General features: G+C 40.3%; 1 protein-coding gene and 1 long non-coding RNA gene across 5 annotated transcripts in view; both read left to right on the top strand.

The window, feature by feature from the left end:
• LOC144589585 (uncharacterized) overlaps window positions 1-14647 on the top strand; it is a 284446-nt gene that overhangs the window by 102442 nt on the left and 167357 nt on the right. The window lies entirely within an intron of this gene.
• The window catches only part of STK39 (serine/threonine kinase 39), a 132702-nt gene that overhangs the window by 40822 nt on the left and 77233 nt on the right, over window positions 1-14647 (top strand). For all 4 annotated transcript variants that reach the window (XR_012081552.2, XR_012081553.2, XM_072981822.2 and 1 more), the window contains exons 2-5: window positions 7057-7169; window positions 11202-11310; window positions 11651-11792; window positions 12728-12783. Coding sequence is in view for 2 of the 4 variants with exons in the window: in XM_072981822.2 (XP_072837923.1) it covers window positions 7057-7169; window positions 11202-11310; window positions 11651-11792; window positions 12728-12783 (420 nt within the window). In the remaining 2 variants the exon portion in view is untranslated. The remainder of the gene's footprint in view (window positions 1-7056; window positions 7170-11201; window positions 11311-11650; window positions 11793-12727; window positions 12784-14647) is intronic.

The following is a 14647-nucleotide window of genomic DNA, read 5'->3' on the forward strand; positions in this document are numbered from 1 at the left end:
AAATCCCCCCTCTCCATGTTGCTGAAGTAGTCCCATGGAAAGGCAAGAGCCAATACAACTGGTTCCAGTGACGTCGCAGTAGTTGCCAGAACAACAATGAACTGCCTCTGGGACTCCGGCTGCGGATTTTGCCTCGAGGTTAACTCCTGAAGCCTTTTCCATCAGTGGATATAGCCACAAGGCAGTAATAAATAATACCACACCAATAAATACTAGTAATTTCATAGACTCTTTATAGAGAGTCTGTGTCAGTCGTAGTCCTCCATCCCAAAAGTAAAAAAGACAACAGCAGTCTAAAAACTATGTTGTTAATAGATAGTCTAATCTTGAGAGTATGAATGGAATTTGTCTGTAATACTCGGAAACCTTAGTTAAAACAGTTGAAAATGCCCTCCCTGAACCACACTTTACTGGATAATTACTGGCCATTGTCAAATGTTTCATTTCTCAGCAAGGTTCTAGACGAGCATGTGGTGGCTTCTCAGCTCCAGTTCATGGACAAGGCAGTTGAATCCATTTCTGCCTCTCTTCAAACTTGGCTGTAGGATGGAGAGCACCAATGGATGGGACCATAATCCATCCTTTTCTGTGGCCGCTCTGGGATTGAATTTGGAAGTTAGAGCTGGGCAGTTCCTGCTCAATGGGCTGGCATTTGGCCTGTGGGGTCCCTTGGGTTTCTCTTCCATTCCCCCATCCTGTTGCACATATACACTACACTGCTGGGGGAGATAATCCTAGAGTTTAGAGGTTTGGTGTCAGCAATATGCAGAGAATACTCAACCCTATTGCACCTTTCCATTCACTTTTGGTTTCAGTTCGAAATCATTGCCTGCTGTCAGTAGTGGACTGCTTGAGGGTGAACAAACTGGAGCTTAGTTCTGACGAGATTGGTGCTGCTGATCAGCTGAAATTGTAGAAGGGATAGCCTTGTTAGTCTGTGATTATAGGTGAAAATAAAATTATTAAAAAGTTTTTTTGAAAAGACACAAATGTTTGGGTTCCTTAAAGACTAAGTTATGTCTGATGAAGTGGACTTCTCCACAAAAGCTCACATTAAAAAAAAAATTAAGTTAGTCTTTAAAATGCCACCATGTTTTTGTCTTTTTTTTACTTTTTATTTTGTTTTAATCTAGAATGATCAGTTGAGAAGCTGAATAGAGAGATTCAGCCTGTGCTGGATGGAATTACGTATAATCCTCCCTGAGGTTTGCAACTCAGGTGAATCCCTGGATTCAGTTCAGGTCTTGGCAGTGGCCAGGAGTGTGTTTGCCCAGTGAAAACTAGTGGGGCAGCTGCCGTTGTCCCTTGAGAAGTATGACCTGACTCTGGTAACACATGGCTTTAGTTGCATCCTCTTTGGGTTGCTGTAATGTGCTCTACATGGAGCTGCCACTAGAAAGTGCTTGAAAACTTGAGCTGGCCCAAGATGCTAGGCTCCTAACCAGAGCCACAAAGAGACTTCGTTGGTCCATTTTCAGACACAGTTCAAGGTGCTGGTTTTGAAATACAAATCCTTATTTGATTTGGTCCAGGCTGTTTGAAGGACTGTATCTTTCCTTATGCCAGAATCTTTTGGGGGAAACCTTTCCGGTTGTCGTGCTCAGTCACTGCTCAATGTATTTTTTTTGGTAACTGCTCCCAGTCTGCTTCTTTCCATGGGAAAGAAGCTACTGTCGGGATGCATGAAGTTGCCAGTGTATTCTTGGGTCAACAGGCGTGTGCCTGTTACGGTACAAATTAAACATCCTTGGTATGGAGGAGAGGGGTTAATAACTGTGGAGGAGCTGGCACAGTGGCCTGAAGAAGGGACAATGTAATAGATAAAATGCGGGAATACCAGTGCGCCTCTGATAGAGTAGAAACCTGTGAAGAATGCTCCTATATTATTTTACTCATACTGCGATGTAACATACAATTCTGTGCTTCTCTCTTACTTCCTCTTACCTTCCGCTCTTTCTTTCTCCTCCCACGTGTTCATTTCTCAAACTCAGTTGCCAATTCTGCCCCTTTTTACCCAATTAGCGCTCTTCTTTCCCAATTAGCACTCATCTCCTGAAATTGTGGTTGCATACGTTCCATGGCATAAGGTTGGCGATATGATCAGCTGAGATAACTTTAGGGAAATTAAACATTTCCTTTCCCCCTCCTTTGACCCACAGGGTCCTGAGTAATTAATTCCTTTCATTATCAGGAACCCATGGGAGCTGCAGGACAAAAGCAGAAAGCATTTAATTACCAAAAAATCACCACTGCTGGGCCATGACATGGATTTTTGGTCCCTGTACCACTGATATGACACAAAACTGATTTAGGTGGGACACAGGCTTTTCCTAACAATTACAGACAACACACTCTTCCATCAGTCTCCATGCTGTCCTGTGAACATCCTGCTTGCTATGAGTATCGATCTATGACCTCCTGGCATGCTTAACGTTGGAGATCAGTGTTTCCTCTTAACTCCGTGCTTCCCCTACTTCCTGATTTAATGTAAATTATAATGACAAATATTCTAACAGATGATCTATAAGCATTTAAATGTCCTTATTGGAAAAATGAGCATTTGTGTCCTAAATGGGATTTTAGTTCTCTGATAGAATGATTGGAAAACTGAGAACCACTGCTGTAAGGCACATAATTACTAATTTAGTATAACTTCTGCTGTTTCTTGTCAGGCTGCCAAGTGCAGGCCACATATATAATGGATCTTTTTTTTTCAGCCTCAGAGGTAAACTCCTAAAACAGCTTCAAAATCCAAACAGCATGTTGCACAGAAAAGTTACTTCACACAATATTTAGACGATCTTTCTCCTCAAGATTTTCTGATTCTCTATGAGGTTTTCACCTGGAAAAAAAGGATAAAATAAGACAATATAAGACAATCTGGTTCATACTTGTTTTTCTCCCCACTTCTGTGTGGTTCTTTTTCGCCATTTGTTCTTTCTTCGTTTGATGTGTTTACATAAAAATGTATATTGCATTTCCCCCTCCAAAAATGAGTAAAAGTTGGAAATGGCTCACGGTATATGAAAATGGGTATACAAAGAACATCAGCCCATTATTAAAATGTGATTATGAGGTAACAGTCAGCACTAAAAAAAAAAACAAGAGCATAGCAATCCAAAACTAGTAATTGATTTTAAATGATTTTTAAAAGAGGTAAGGTTTTCTGTTTGTAGTGGAACCTAGAAAGGAATGTACCATGAAACAGAACTAGAAAGGAATTTTCCACAGGATATTTAGGAGAATGCAGATAGAAAGCAGCGCCCTGTGTATTGGGCGCCACCATAAAGAAAGTCCTCTCACACATTACCAGTGGCACATACAAGAGGGTCACAACAACTATGTTTTTTTCTGTGAGAAGGTCCCACTTGTGTGGCCTTAGGCAGGCTGCGCAGTCCCAGGGCGCCCCCAGAATAAGAGAAAGCTGAACCACTTTTGAATACTGTCTAGAAAACCCTAGGAAGGGTTGTCAAAAGTTGGATTGGACTGGATGGCGCACAATTGTTATTTTTAATAACTTCAAGCTGCAAGATTGTGAACTTTGGTATATTTTGGATTGTAATTATTGCAGATTCTCTTTTGAGCATGGTTGTTTGCTTTTCTTTAACGGTTTTAAAATACACACATATTATGGCTTTAAAATAAACAAATATATTATGGAGAAAGTAGTGCAGCTAATTGGGTTGTCTCAAAGCCCCTGTTGATACATTGTGGTGTTGGGTTTTATGTGTATATTGATCATGTAATTGAGTGGATATGCTGAGCTAAAAGCTTTGTCTTCAAAGCATGGCAGGGTGAAAATTGCGTACAAAACATCCTACTTCTAAATAAATAAGCAAACATCAATTAAAACACAGACAATAACTTCCAGTCATGAGGTATTGTGTCAGTTCTGTTGTCAGATGGGAGGGAAGAGCACCCTATTGTTCTGGATTAGGCACGTAATTCAATTCCCATTCTAAAGCTTTTCAACAAAAGGCTTTTTATGCCCACGTTGTATTCATCCGGGACATTGTCAGTTTCGCAGAGTGGAGCCTAGTGTTTGAGAAGGCCAGCTGGGGCATCTCACAAGTATGTCTGTTTTGCTGAATTGGATTAAAAAAAAAAAAGAATTAAAGCGGAGCTTAAAGGAAACAGTAAATTTTGATGTGTGGATTCAACGGCAAGTTAGTTTACTGGTTAGATAGATATCTAGTAAGCACAAAACAACATACAAAGTTCTTTGCCCCCCCCCCACTCTATTCTTTCAACCATCCTGTGTTAAGCCTGAGAGGCGAGGGCTTGCTCAGATGGGCATTTGTCCCGCTTTTGGTTCCTCTGCATTGGTTTGCTCTTTTTTTGCAGCGACCACACAACGTAATAATTAGAGCAGACCAATTTGCCCCAGGACAAGTGGACCTGCACCTTTTTGAACCTGGGCTTTTTTGGTGCAAGTTGGTCAGCTTTATTTATTTACAAGATTTTTTTTAGCCGTGCCATTACCAGTGGTCTCTGGTTTGGTCCATTACTAGCCCATGCAGTTGCTGAGAATAGACTGATTTTGAGCCCTTCAAGCTGTCAGAGGTGCCAAGGCTCCTTCCATTGTAATTTTCTGGTGTCATAAAGTGGCTTAATAAGTGAGCTGCTTCAGGCTATCAGCAAATCCAAGCAGTTCCCCTGTTCCTCTTTGTAATAGTAGAGGAAGTGAAAGTATTATTATTATTATTATTATTATTATTATTATTATTATTATTATTATTATTATTATTATTATTATTATTATTATTATTATTATTATTATTATTATTATTATTAGTAGTAGTAGTAGTAGTAGTAGTAGTAGTAGTAGTAGTAGTAGTATTAGTAGTATTAGTAGTATTAGTAGTATTATTTTACTGTGCTAGATCATTGCTGTTGTGCTGAATCACTGTGGCTGCAGACAGTTTCTCAAGCAACCCTATTTAGACCGCATCATCCCGCACCTAACAAGCCACTATAGACAAGCCCTGAGAGCGAATGGCTAGCCAGAAATCAGCCAGTGAGTTTCGTAGTTCCACGGGGGACTAGTACCTGGTTCTCCCATGTTCTAGTGTCAGAGGTTGGAAGATCCAGGTATCCTTGGTAATTCAATTTCTCTCTATTATGCAAGGGACTATTGAGGATTGTGTGCTGTTTTAAATATTTGGATTATTGTCAGATGACAGTGAGAATGGTAAATTACAGGCAAAATACTCTCATTTGCTTATAACAGATCACCTCAGTGGATGCTTTCCTTTAGACGTTGCCATAAAGGATGATTGCTTCTAGAGCAGACTGAACCAGAGACTGGTGTTCTCTGACCATATGCTCTATGTTTTTAATTTCCTTTTGGAAAAGCATTTGGTTGCCTTTACACAGTGCTTTGGTATTTTTGTAATTAAACAGTTTTTATGTATTGTCTACAATTTCAAAGAATCAGTGTTTCATTTAGCCCTTCAGTATGTAGTAAGCGAAATAGCCCTTTCTCTAACTGTCACCTAATTTGGGTCCAAAATTGAAAATGCTTTTCCTTCAGATTCTACTTATTCATTAAGCTTTTGTCTGTGATTTGCCAAGTAGTTACGAAGATGTGTCAGTAAAAATATCGGGAAGAAAGGTGAGGATGCGCAATCAAAAAGAGGCTGAAGCTGTGTCTCTTGAAAATGACACACACACACACACCCCTGGCCGGCCTTTCTGGGGTAACCTAACCCTTTCTCTACGGAGAGTGGGAAATTAATAAAGAGATTAAAGTTTCCCAAAATAAGCTTGTTTAGTGTAAACTTTTTAACCTGTTTTATTATGGTATTCTAGGACTTGTTTTATAACAAATCTACTTCTTCTCAGTAAGTTAAAAGTAAAGGTTCTCCTTGGCAATTAAGTCCAGTTGTGTCCGACTCTAGGTGCTCATCCCCGTTTGTAAGCTGAAGAGTCGGCATTTGTCCACAGACACTTTCTCTGGTCATGTGGCAGGCACGGAAGGCTCTTACCTTCTCACCGAGGTGGTACCTATTCATCTACTCGTATTTGCATGCTTTCAAACTGCTAGGTTGGCAGGAACTGGGACAAGCAATGGGAGCTCATCCCATCACCTGGATTTGAACTGCCAACCTTTCGATCAACAGCCCAGTGGCTCAGCAATTTAACCCACAGCACCACCCGCATCCCACAGGACTTGCTTTATAACGAATCTACTTCTCAGTAGTGGGTGGCAAAAAGAGAGAGAGAGAGAGAGAGACAAAATGAGGAGCAAAGAGGTGGGAAGAATAGTCAGATCTACATTTCTAAGTAGCAGGTGGGAAAACAATCCTCATATAATGCTGGAGTCTCTTGCAGCAAGTTAATATGTCTCTTTCCCCCTCTTTTGAAATTGCCACACGCAAGTAGGAATTGTGGTAAAAATGTTCAGGAATATTCTTGTCTGATAATAAGACTTTTTTTTGTTTTGACGCATTTGCACGTGAGTCTAATGGTTTTTCAAGATGTCTAGCTTCAAGAAGTCCGCGTGTCTGCAGCAGAATTCACATTGCAAAGGTTCCAAGACGTACAGAATATGTGATTATAATATGGTGCTGTTTGAGCCTGTATGGCTGCACCGTTCGTTTTTGTGGACAAGAAGTGCACCCTAGTGCAGAAAAAGTGAGATCCAGAACTTACCCTTACCCCTAGATATTGACCCAGCATTTGACTGCCAGGTTCTCTAAACACCTTTGTTTTAGCAGTGATTCGCATCCTGTGGCTTTGCAGATGTTTAAGACCTCAGCTCCCAGCACAACCGGTGGTCACGGATTATGGGGGTTGAAGTCTAAAGTATCTGGAGAGTCAGAGATTGTGACCCACTGGCCCAGATTACATGTCATATTGCCCTTAGGAACTGTATTGCAAGGGAAAGTGGGGAGTGAAAGGCAACGTGTCTTTTGGTTTGAGATCCGTTGCTGGTCCCAATAAGGTTCTGAAAAATCCCAATGTTTCATTTCATCTGTTTCTTTGTAGAACACAAGCTTGGAAACTGCTATATTAATAGGCAAGTTCAAACCGTTCTCCTCCTTGTCTCTGCAGGTAGTGGTGCCACAGCGGTAGTTCAAGCAGCGCTATGCAAACCGAGGCAAGAACGTGTAGCAATAAAAAGAATCAACTTAGAAAAATGCCAGACAAGTATGGATGAATTGCTTGTAAGTAAACCGTGCATCTTATTCTCTCTGTTTATGTGCATGAACATATTATTTTCTGTAGTGTTTGATACAAAGCTGATTTATAAAAACTAAGGAGCATTCCTCAAAGATATATTTTTTGTGTTTTTCAGATGTTGGCTATTAGGTTGTTGTTGTTGTTTGTTTGTTTTTGTTTTTTTTTATTGCTTCTTATCCAGTTGAAAGACTCCCAAGCCCTTGATGCTTGCTGAAAAATCTTTGTGGTTAATAGTTCTTAAAAACATTACAAAGTAGGGTCTTATTTACTGTCTTTCTTTATATTCTAATTTATATTTGTAGTTTCGTCTTTCTTTTTTATCTTTTAGTTTTGCTTCCAGAGATGTGCTAACGTCTTTATTATAGCATCTTAAATTCTGCTAAAACTTAACATTGATACTGGGAAGTATGCAAAGTATAATTAAGTTCACCATGACAACATTTATTCTCTGTGGCCTCTCCTCGGGTAAACAAATGTCTGGGTGAACCCATCCTTTCCATGTTGCTTTTCTCCACTGGTTCTCAACCTTAGGGCTCAGATGATCTTAGACTCAAAATTCTAGAAGCACTAGCTTTTCTGAGATATAGTGAGTCAACTCCTCCGTAAATGTCATTGATTCAAATGGACTTACTCTAACTGCGACTTACTATGCTACAGGAACATCTGGGGCCCCAACTTCAGGAACCACTGATTTATTGCCTGCCTATACCTGCAGTAGGGGAATGGAAGATCTGAACAAGGAGAGCTTGTGTTTTTTTTTTTTTTTAAACCACATGAGAATAATGAACAGGGACCGCAGGGGAGCATGGGGACTAAGGCCAAAAAAAAAAAAAAAAAAAAAAAGGAGAATGTATGTTCACCATTAAGGAAAGGAAATGTTGGCTCCATCCTGGCTGATTTGTGGAACAGAAGCTCTTTAGTATCCCTCAGTTTTCAGTGTGCGAATTAGAGCTGGAAGCAGTTCTGAAAATACACATGAAATATTTGTTGTTGTTGTTTTAATGGGTTAAAACCAAACTGCAGACTAAAAAGATTTTCCCAGTCAAGGAAAAAAAGCCACATAGCTATATTTACCTATTGCTGTTAGGAATGCTATATTATTAACATTAATTTATTCTCTGACTCTGTTTTTAGTGAGATACGAAGGCTCCTTCTAGTTATAGTTCTGTGATTAAATGTGATTCTTCTTAAAGGCTTTGGTCAAAATCCTCTTGCATAGTTAGGCCAGCATAATGCAAATAGGGTAACTTTTGGAGACAAATTGCCTGAAGAAATCACTACAAGTGTCACCTGTTGCTTGAATGAGCTATTATCTACAGTGGTTTCTTAATTTGAGGTAGATCTCCTCCTAAACTTGTGCTATCCGCATTGCACTGGCATAACTACATGAGAGTATTTTGTTTTTTGTTTGGAAATGTTTTCTATTAGTTGTGCTCCATGTATCTGCATATCCACACAGAGTACAGTGGTGCCTCGCTAGATAGTTACCCCGCATGACAGTTTTTTCGCTAGCCATTGACTTTTTGCGATCGCTGTAGCGATTCGCAAAACAGTGATTCCTATGGGGGAATTTTGCTGGACAATGGTCCGTGCTTCACAAACCGATTTTCGCTAGATGACAATTTTGACAGCTTCCTCCGTGCTTGCAAAACAGATGTTTTCGGGACCTAAGCTCTGCAAGACGGCGATTTAGACAGCTGATTGGCAGTTCACAAAGTGGCTTTCCTATGGCCGATCTTCACTAGACAACGACAATTCTTCCCCATTGGAACGCATTAAACAGGTTTCAATGCATTCCAGTGGGGAAATGCTTTTCGCTAGACAATGATTTCGCTAAACAGCGATTTCAGTGGAATGGATTATCATCATCTAGCGAGGCACCACTGTAAATCTATCAACGGCTACTAACTGCAGTAGTACATCCAGTATAAGAGGGAGTAGAGTTACATATAGTAAATCTTGGTGGAGAAAACAAGGAGAAGGGTAAAAATCCCAGTCATGTTTTCCCGGTGGGAAACCTTTAAGGCATCTGGCTGACCACTGTGGAAATAAAATGCTGGACTAGAGAAGACATTAAATTGATCCACTAGGGCTTTTCTTATTTTCCTTCAGTGAATGTTATGGATGTGTTTTGATATGTTTGTGCAAATTTATAGATTTACTTCTTTTTTTTGGTCAATTGGAATTGAAATATTGGGAAAACTGTTTCGTTTCCTTACTCTTCTTCCCACTCAAGGAAAATAAAGCCCCCAGGGACGACTTGTTGAAGTATTCTTACTCAGTAGCACTTTTGCTGCCCTCTCTGCTGCAGATTCATGAAAACGACACAGGGGCTGTTTCAGGCACTCTTATTGACCTTGTTCATCATTCCCTGCCAGCTACAAACTCATTTCTGTTGTATGTATCAGCTAGAATCCTGTTGGTTAACCCAGTAAGTTGAACTAGAGTAGGCTCATTTAGTCAGTGGCAGTTTAGTGGGTCAACTCCTCCCATAAATGTCATTGATTCAAATGGGCTTAGTCTACTCTGCTACAGTAAGTTGCGGTTAAAGTAGGCCCATTTGAATAGATTGACCTTATGAAGGAATTGAATGGGGACGTGGTGGCGCTGTGGGTTAAACCACAAAACCTCTAGGCTGCAAGGTCGAAAGATCAGCAGTTCGAATCCACGCACCGGAGTGATCTCCCATTGCTTGTGCCAGCTGCTGCCCACCTAGCAATTCGAAAGCATGCAAAATGTGAGTAGATAAATAGGTACCACCTCGGTGGGAAGGTAAACAGCGTTCTGTGTCGAGTCTTGCTGGCCACATGACCACGGAAACTGTCTACAGACGAACGTTGGCTCTACGGCTTGGAAATGGGGATGAGCACCACACCCTAGAGTCGGAGACAACTGGAATAAATCTCAAGGGGAACCTTTACCTTTACCTTTTTATGAAGGAATTGACTCACCAAATCCTTGTGATTCAGTAGGTCTACCGTAGTGCAATTTACTATGCTAAGAATTTTGGCCACTGTGTATGTACCATGCCTCCTATAAACTTCAGTATTCTGGTACCTAAGCTCATGCGAGAGTTCCTTTCCTCATTAATCCAGGTCATCATTTAAAAAAAAAAAGCAGGACCCACCACACTGAAATGTAACTTGAAACCCTCTTTCGTTTTTAAAGGTTTTTTTAAATGGTTCAGGGATGGGAATGGGAAGAACATGTGGCTTTGTCTCATCACAGACCTCCACCAGTCTGTGCTGCATGTAGATCTGTTGAAAGCTTGCAGGACTAATTTTCAGGCTTTGCTCTTGGAGAGGAGAAGGTGCCTCTTGAAGGGAATAGGGTCAGGCTACTTGGAAATCTGCCCCTCTCGTTTCCAAATGTTATACGCTGTCTTTACCCTTAGAGGCTATTTCTTTTCTCTTGTATGGAGCAAGGAATTTTATAAATGGAAAGGAGAGCTTCATAAGAAAAGCTGTGAAACCAGGCCACTGATACAAGGAAAATCAAGTGTGTTGTCCTTTAAAATTCCGGGGCTGTATCTTTGTTCAGGCATGCATCTATAGCAGAAATAAAAGAAATAATTCAGTCAAGCAATCAATCTACCTGCCTGTCTGTCTGTCCTTTTAGGAAAAGCTTCCATTGATAAAACATGTAGAATACCTTGGTAGTTTTTGATACAGAGTGCTTAACATGAAAAAGGTTCATGTACGTATTAGTAATCATGAAGCACAAAAATGGAAATGCTTTCTATCTCTTATTACCAATGCAACAGCTTCACTTAGAGCAGTGGTTCCCAACCTTGGGTAAACCAGGTTTTCTTGGACGGCAACTCCCAGAGGCCTTCACCACTAGCTGTGCTGGCTGGAATTTTTTGGAAGTTGAGGTTCACGGACACCTGGGTTACCCAAGGTTGAGAACCACTGTCTACAGATGTTTCAATTCCATTCCATTGAACAGTTATCACAGATGTTATTGAACATTTTTTTCTTGCCAAAATACTATGTCAAATTTTGCTTTATTTATAGAAAGAAATTCAAGCCATGAGTCAATGCAGCCATCCCAACATAGTTACTTATTATACATCTTTTGTGGTCAAGGATGAGCTTTGGTTGGTTATGAAACTGCTAAGCGGAGGTAAGTCCCTGTACTGTAATTAAGATGTTGTGGCACCATATTTATACTCTTAGTTTATGACTTTTAAGTAAACCACTGGCTTTCTTTCTAGCTTTCCTTTTTTACTTTCCCCTTCAAACGTACTTTTTAAAGCTAGCATAGCACATTATGTAAACTGATTCAATACAGTCTCACTTATTATAGGTCTCTGTACTTATGTGAAGATGAAGAATTAGAAAAACCAAAGTATTTATGATTGAACCTGAACTGCGTACTGATTCTAAAAGAGATTTGCCGTTCTTCTTCTTCTGTAACCTTTGTTTTGTTTTGGTTTTGGTGTTGTTGTTTTTTTGCATTCTAGGCTCTATGCTGGATATAATAAAGTATGTTGTAAATAGAGGAGAACACAAAAGTGGTGTTCTTGAAGAATCAATAATAGCAACAATTCTTAAAGAAGTTTTGGAAGGTTTAGATTATCTTCACAGGAATGGGCAAATCCACAGGTATGAGTCTCTGTCAGATCAGTCCCTACCCTATAATTTCTTGTTCCGTTTGACTCTGGCTGGTCCTGAGATCTTGATGGTCTGGCCACTGTTGAAGCAACAGGAAGGAAAAAATGTATCGGCCTGGGATATCGACAGAGGGCTGATGGTTTCAGGTTCTGGTGCTCACTTTGGCTCCTTTCCTTCCGGTTTACTTGTCCTTTTTCTAAATGAAGGAAAATCCTGGAAGCTACTTTACCTCTCAGTTTGCTGTAGCTGGTTAGGAATAGGGGTAACGATGGAAAAGTTTCATTTTAAATGTCTTTTTCTTCATGTCTGTGGTTAACTACTCAACTCACCTAACATACAGACCTCTTCCTTGATTGAAGCATGTTTGTGCCTGTCTCCTTCAATTGTAAACACTTTCAATTTTTAATTTAATTTTAAATAAAATAAAATAACAAATAAATAAATTTTAGCCACCCTCCTTTTAAAAGTTTGTACATTGTTTTGTGCACATTTTATTCCTCCCAAACACCTGTAAACCTTGCAGTGTATCAACTTTCAAGGCAAAGTGCCTTTCTTTTCATAAGCCCGGCAGTGTAATAAGGCTGCTTTCATTGAGACTGCTAAATCCAGGGGAAGAGTTTTCCGCTCCTTGAGTATTATGAAGGACACACTGAAAGTTTTAAAGAAACTGGATGCACTGGTTTGTAGCATTGCAGAGACATGCAAGCCAGTAATTGGTCTAAAACAACAAGCATTCTGTGTACAAAATAACATTGTTGCATTTTAAAGTGGCAATTTTTCTATTAATGAGAAGACCATATAATCAATGTGTTTTGAGTAGCTCATAATTATCCTGCAGCATGTTTCTCAACAAAAATTCCATTGTGTATGATTGTATCCTCATTTAAGCTGAACTGAAATGTTTCCTGTTATGTTCATTTTTATAGGGATTTAAAAGCTGGTAATATTCTTCTGGGTGAAGATGGTTCTGTACAAATAGCAGGTAATAATAATAATGATTATCATCAGAACGTCAAAATGTGCCTGGAGAGCCTGATATGTACTAAGTGATCCAATTAACGTTTTTAAAAGGTTACATTTCTTCAGATTGCAGAACATGATTTTCACTGGATGGCAGGTTCACAAGCTGAAAAATTCAGTGTGTTTAGCAAAAACATTTCTGAGGTATGGGCCAATTCGTATTGGAAGGTAGATTGTGCTGCCAGGGGAGCTGTGGGCTGTGGATGTGAGCTGGCAACTGCACCGTTGGTGTCACATTTTGCCATGAACATTGTAGTAGTAAGTTCTCCCTACTCCTTAGTTTGGGAATAATGGTGGTTGGTGCAGGTGTATCATAATAAAATCTGCTAGAATACCCAAGGTGCCATTTAAAATGAAGTGCTTGATTTCATTATGGGTTCCATCCAAAGTCACATGAGAGCTTCCTCCCAGTAAGACCTGTTTGACAATGGAAGGGACTACCTAGAAAGGTAGTGGACTCTCCTTTGTAGGAGGTATTTAATCAAGGTTTGGGTGGCCACCTGTCAGGGATGCTTCGGCCATGAATTTTCTGGGGTTCATGACCCCTAGGATTTCTGCCAGCTCTACCCTTCTGTGATTCCATGATGTACAATGGAAACCACTCCCTCGTCCACTGTTCCAATGAAGACAACTTTTGTGGCTTGGCCGGCTGTACGTGATGGTGGGTTGTGGGCAACAACCCGAGTGCACCTAAACGTGTATGTGCAGACATGTGCAGTCCCTCCCCGACCCATTTACATCTGACACACAGGCACGATGGGATCAAGGGATGACATGGTCCTGAGTAGAGATGGGGGTCCACGCAGCTGGTCTTAACGAGGGTCTGGCCTCTGGGGACGGACCATCCACTCATGTGTCCAGTGGTGACCCCACTCCTCCTTCCAATCTTGCCCAGAGCACCTCTCTCTTCTCGCTCAGCTGGCCTCTTGGCAGCTGTTCAGGGAGACTCGCCTTCCCTCCCCCTGCCTCCGGTGGATTTATGAGTGGAGGGTCCAGCCTCAGGGACAGGATCCTCATTAAGTCCAGCTGTGTGGGGATATTTGCATTCATAAGAATATGAATACCCCTATCTCTAGTCCTGACTGTTTCTGGTGGGAGAAGCTGCCTTAGTTGGTAGCAATGTCAAGATTGCAGAGTAGAGAAAGTAGGCTCCTTCCAGATGCTGTGTCATGTTACTGTTGACAGCACTACAAATGACAGTGCCAGAACAGCCATTTTCCCCTTTCTGATTGCTGGTGGCCAATCAGCTGGGCTGTGGGTAGAACGTGGGGTGATTTTGGCAGGTAGCTTGTAATGAATGAACTTCAGCTTGCCACATCTGTGCCTTAATGAATTAAAATCAGATACATTTTTCCCTTCAGACTCTCAAGAATTATATGGGATGCTTTTCTCAGATAAACTTTGTTTTTTAATGTGTTTATCTTTTTTATATATACTTCATGGAAAATCCTATCAAATTATGCAGCATGACTATCAATCTGCTGCATAATCTCTGTATATAAAGAAGCTACACAAACATGTATGTGTGTGCACATACACACACACACAGTGTTACACTCAGGTAGAACTTTGATTGGAAATAGACAGACAGACAGACAGACAGACAGACAGACAGACAGATAGATAGATAGATAGATAGATAGATAGATAGATAGATAGATAGATAGATAGATAGATAGATAGATAGATAGATAGATAGATAGATAGATAGATAGATAGATTTGTAAAAATAATATTTTAAAAAAATATTTTGTACCCTGCCTTTCTCCCCAAAAGGACTCAAGATGGCAAAATAGGCAGAAGAGTAGATAATTTGAACAGTTTCT

This window comes from Pogona vitticeps, chromosome 1, assembly GCF_051106095.1.
Source record: "Pogona vitticeps strain Pit_001003342236 chromosome 1, PviZW2.1, whole genome shotgun sequence".
Taxonomy (NCBI): Eukaryota; Metazoa; Chordata; class Lepidosauria; order Squamata; family Agamidae; genus Pogona; species Pogona vitticeps.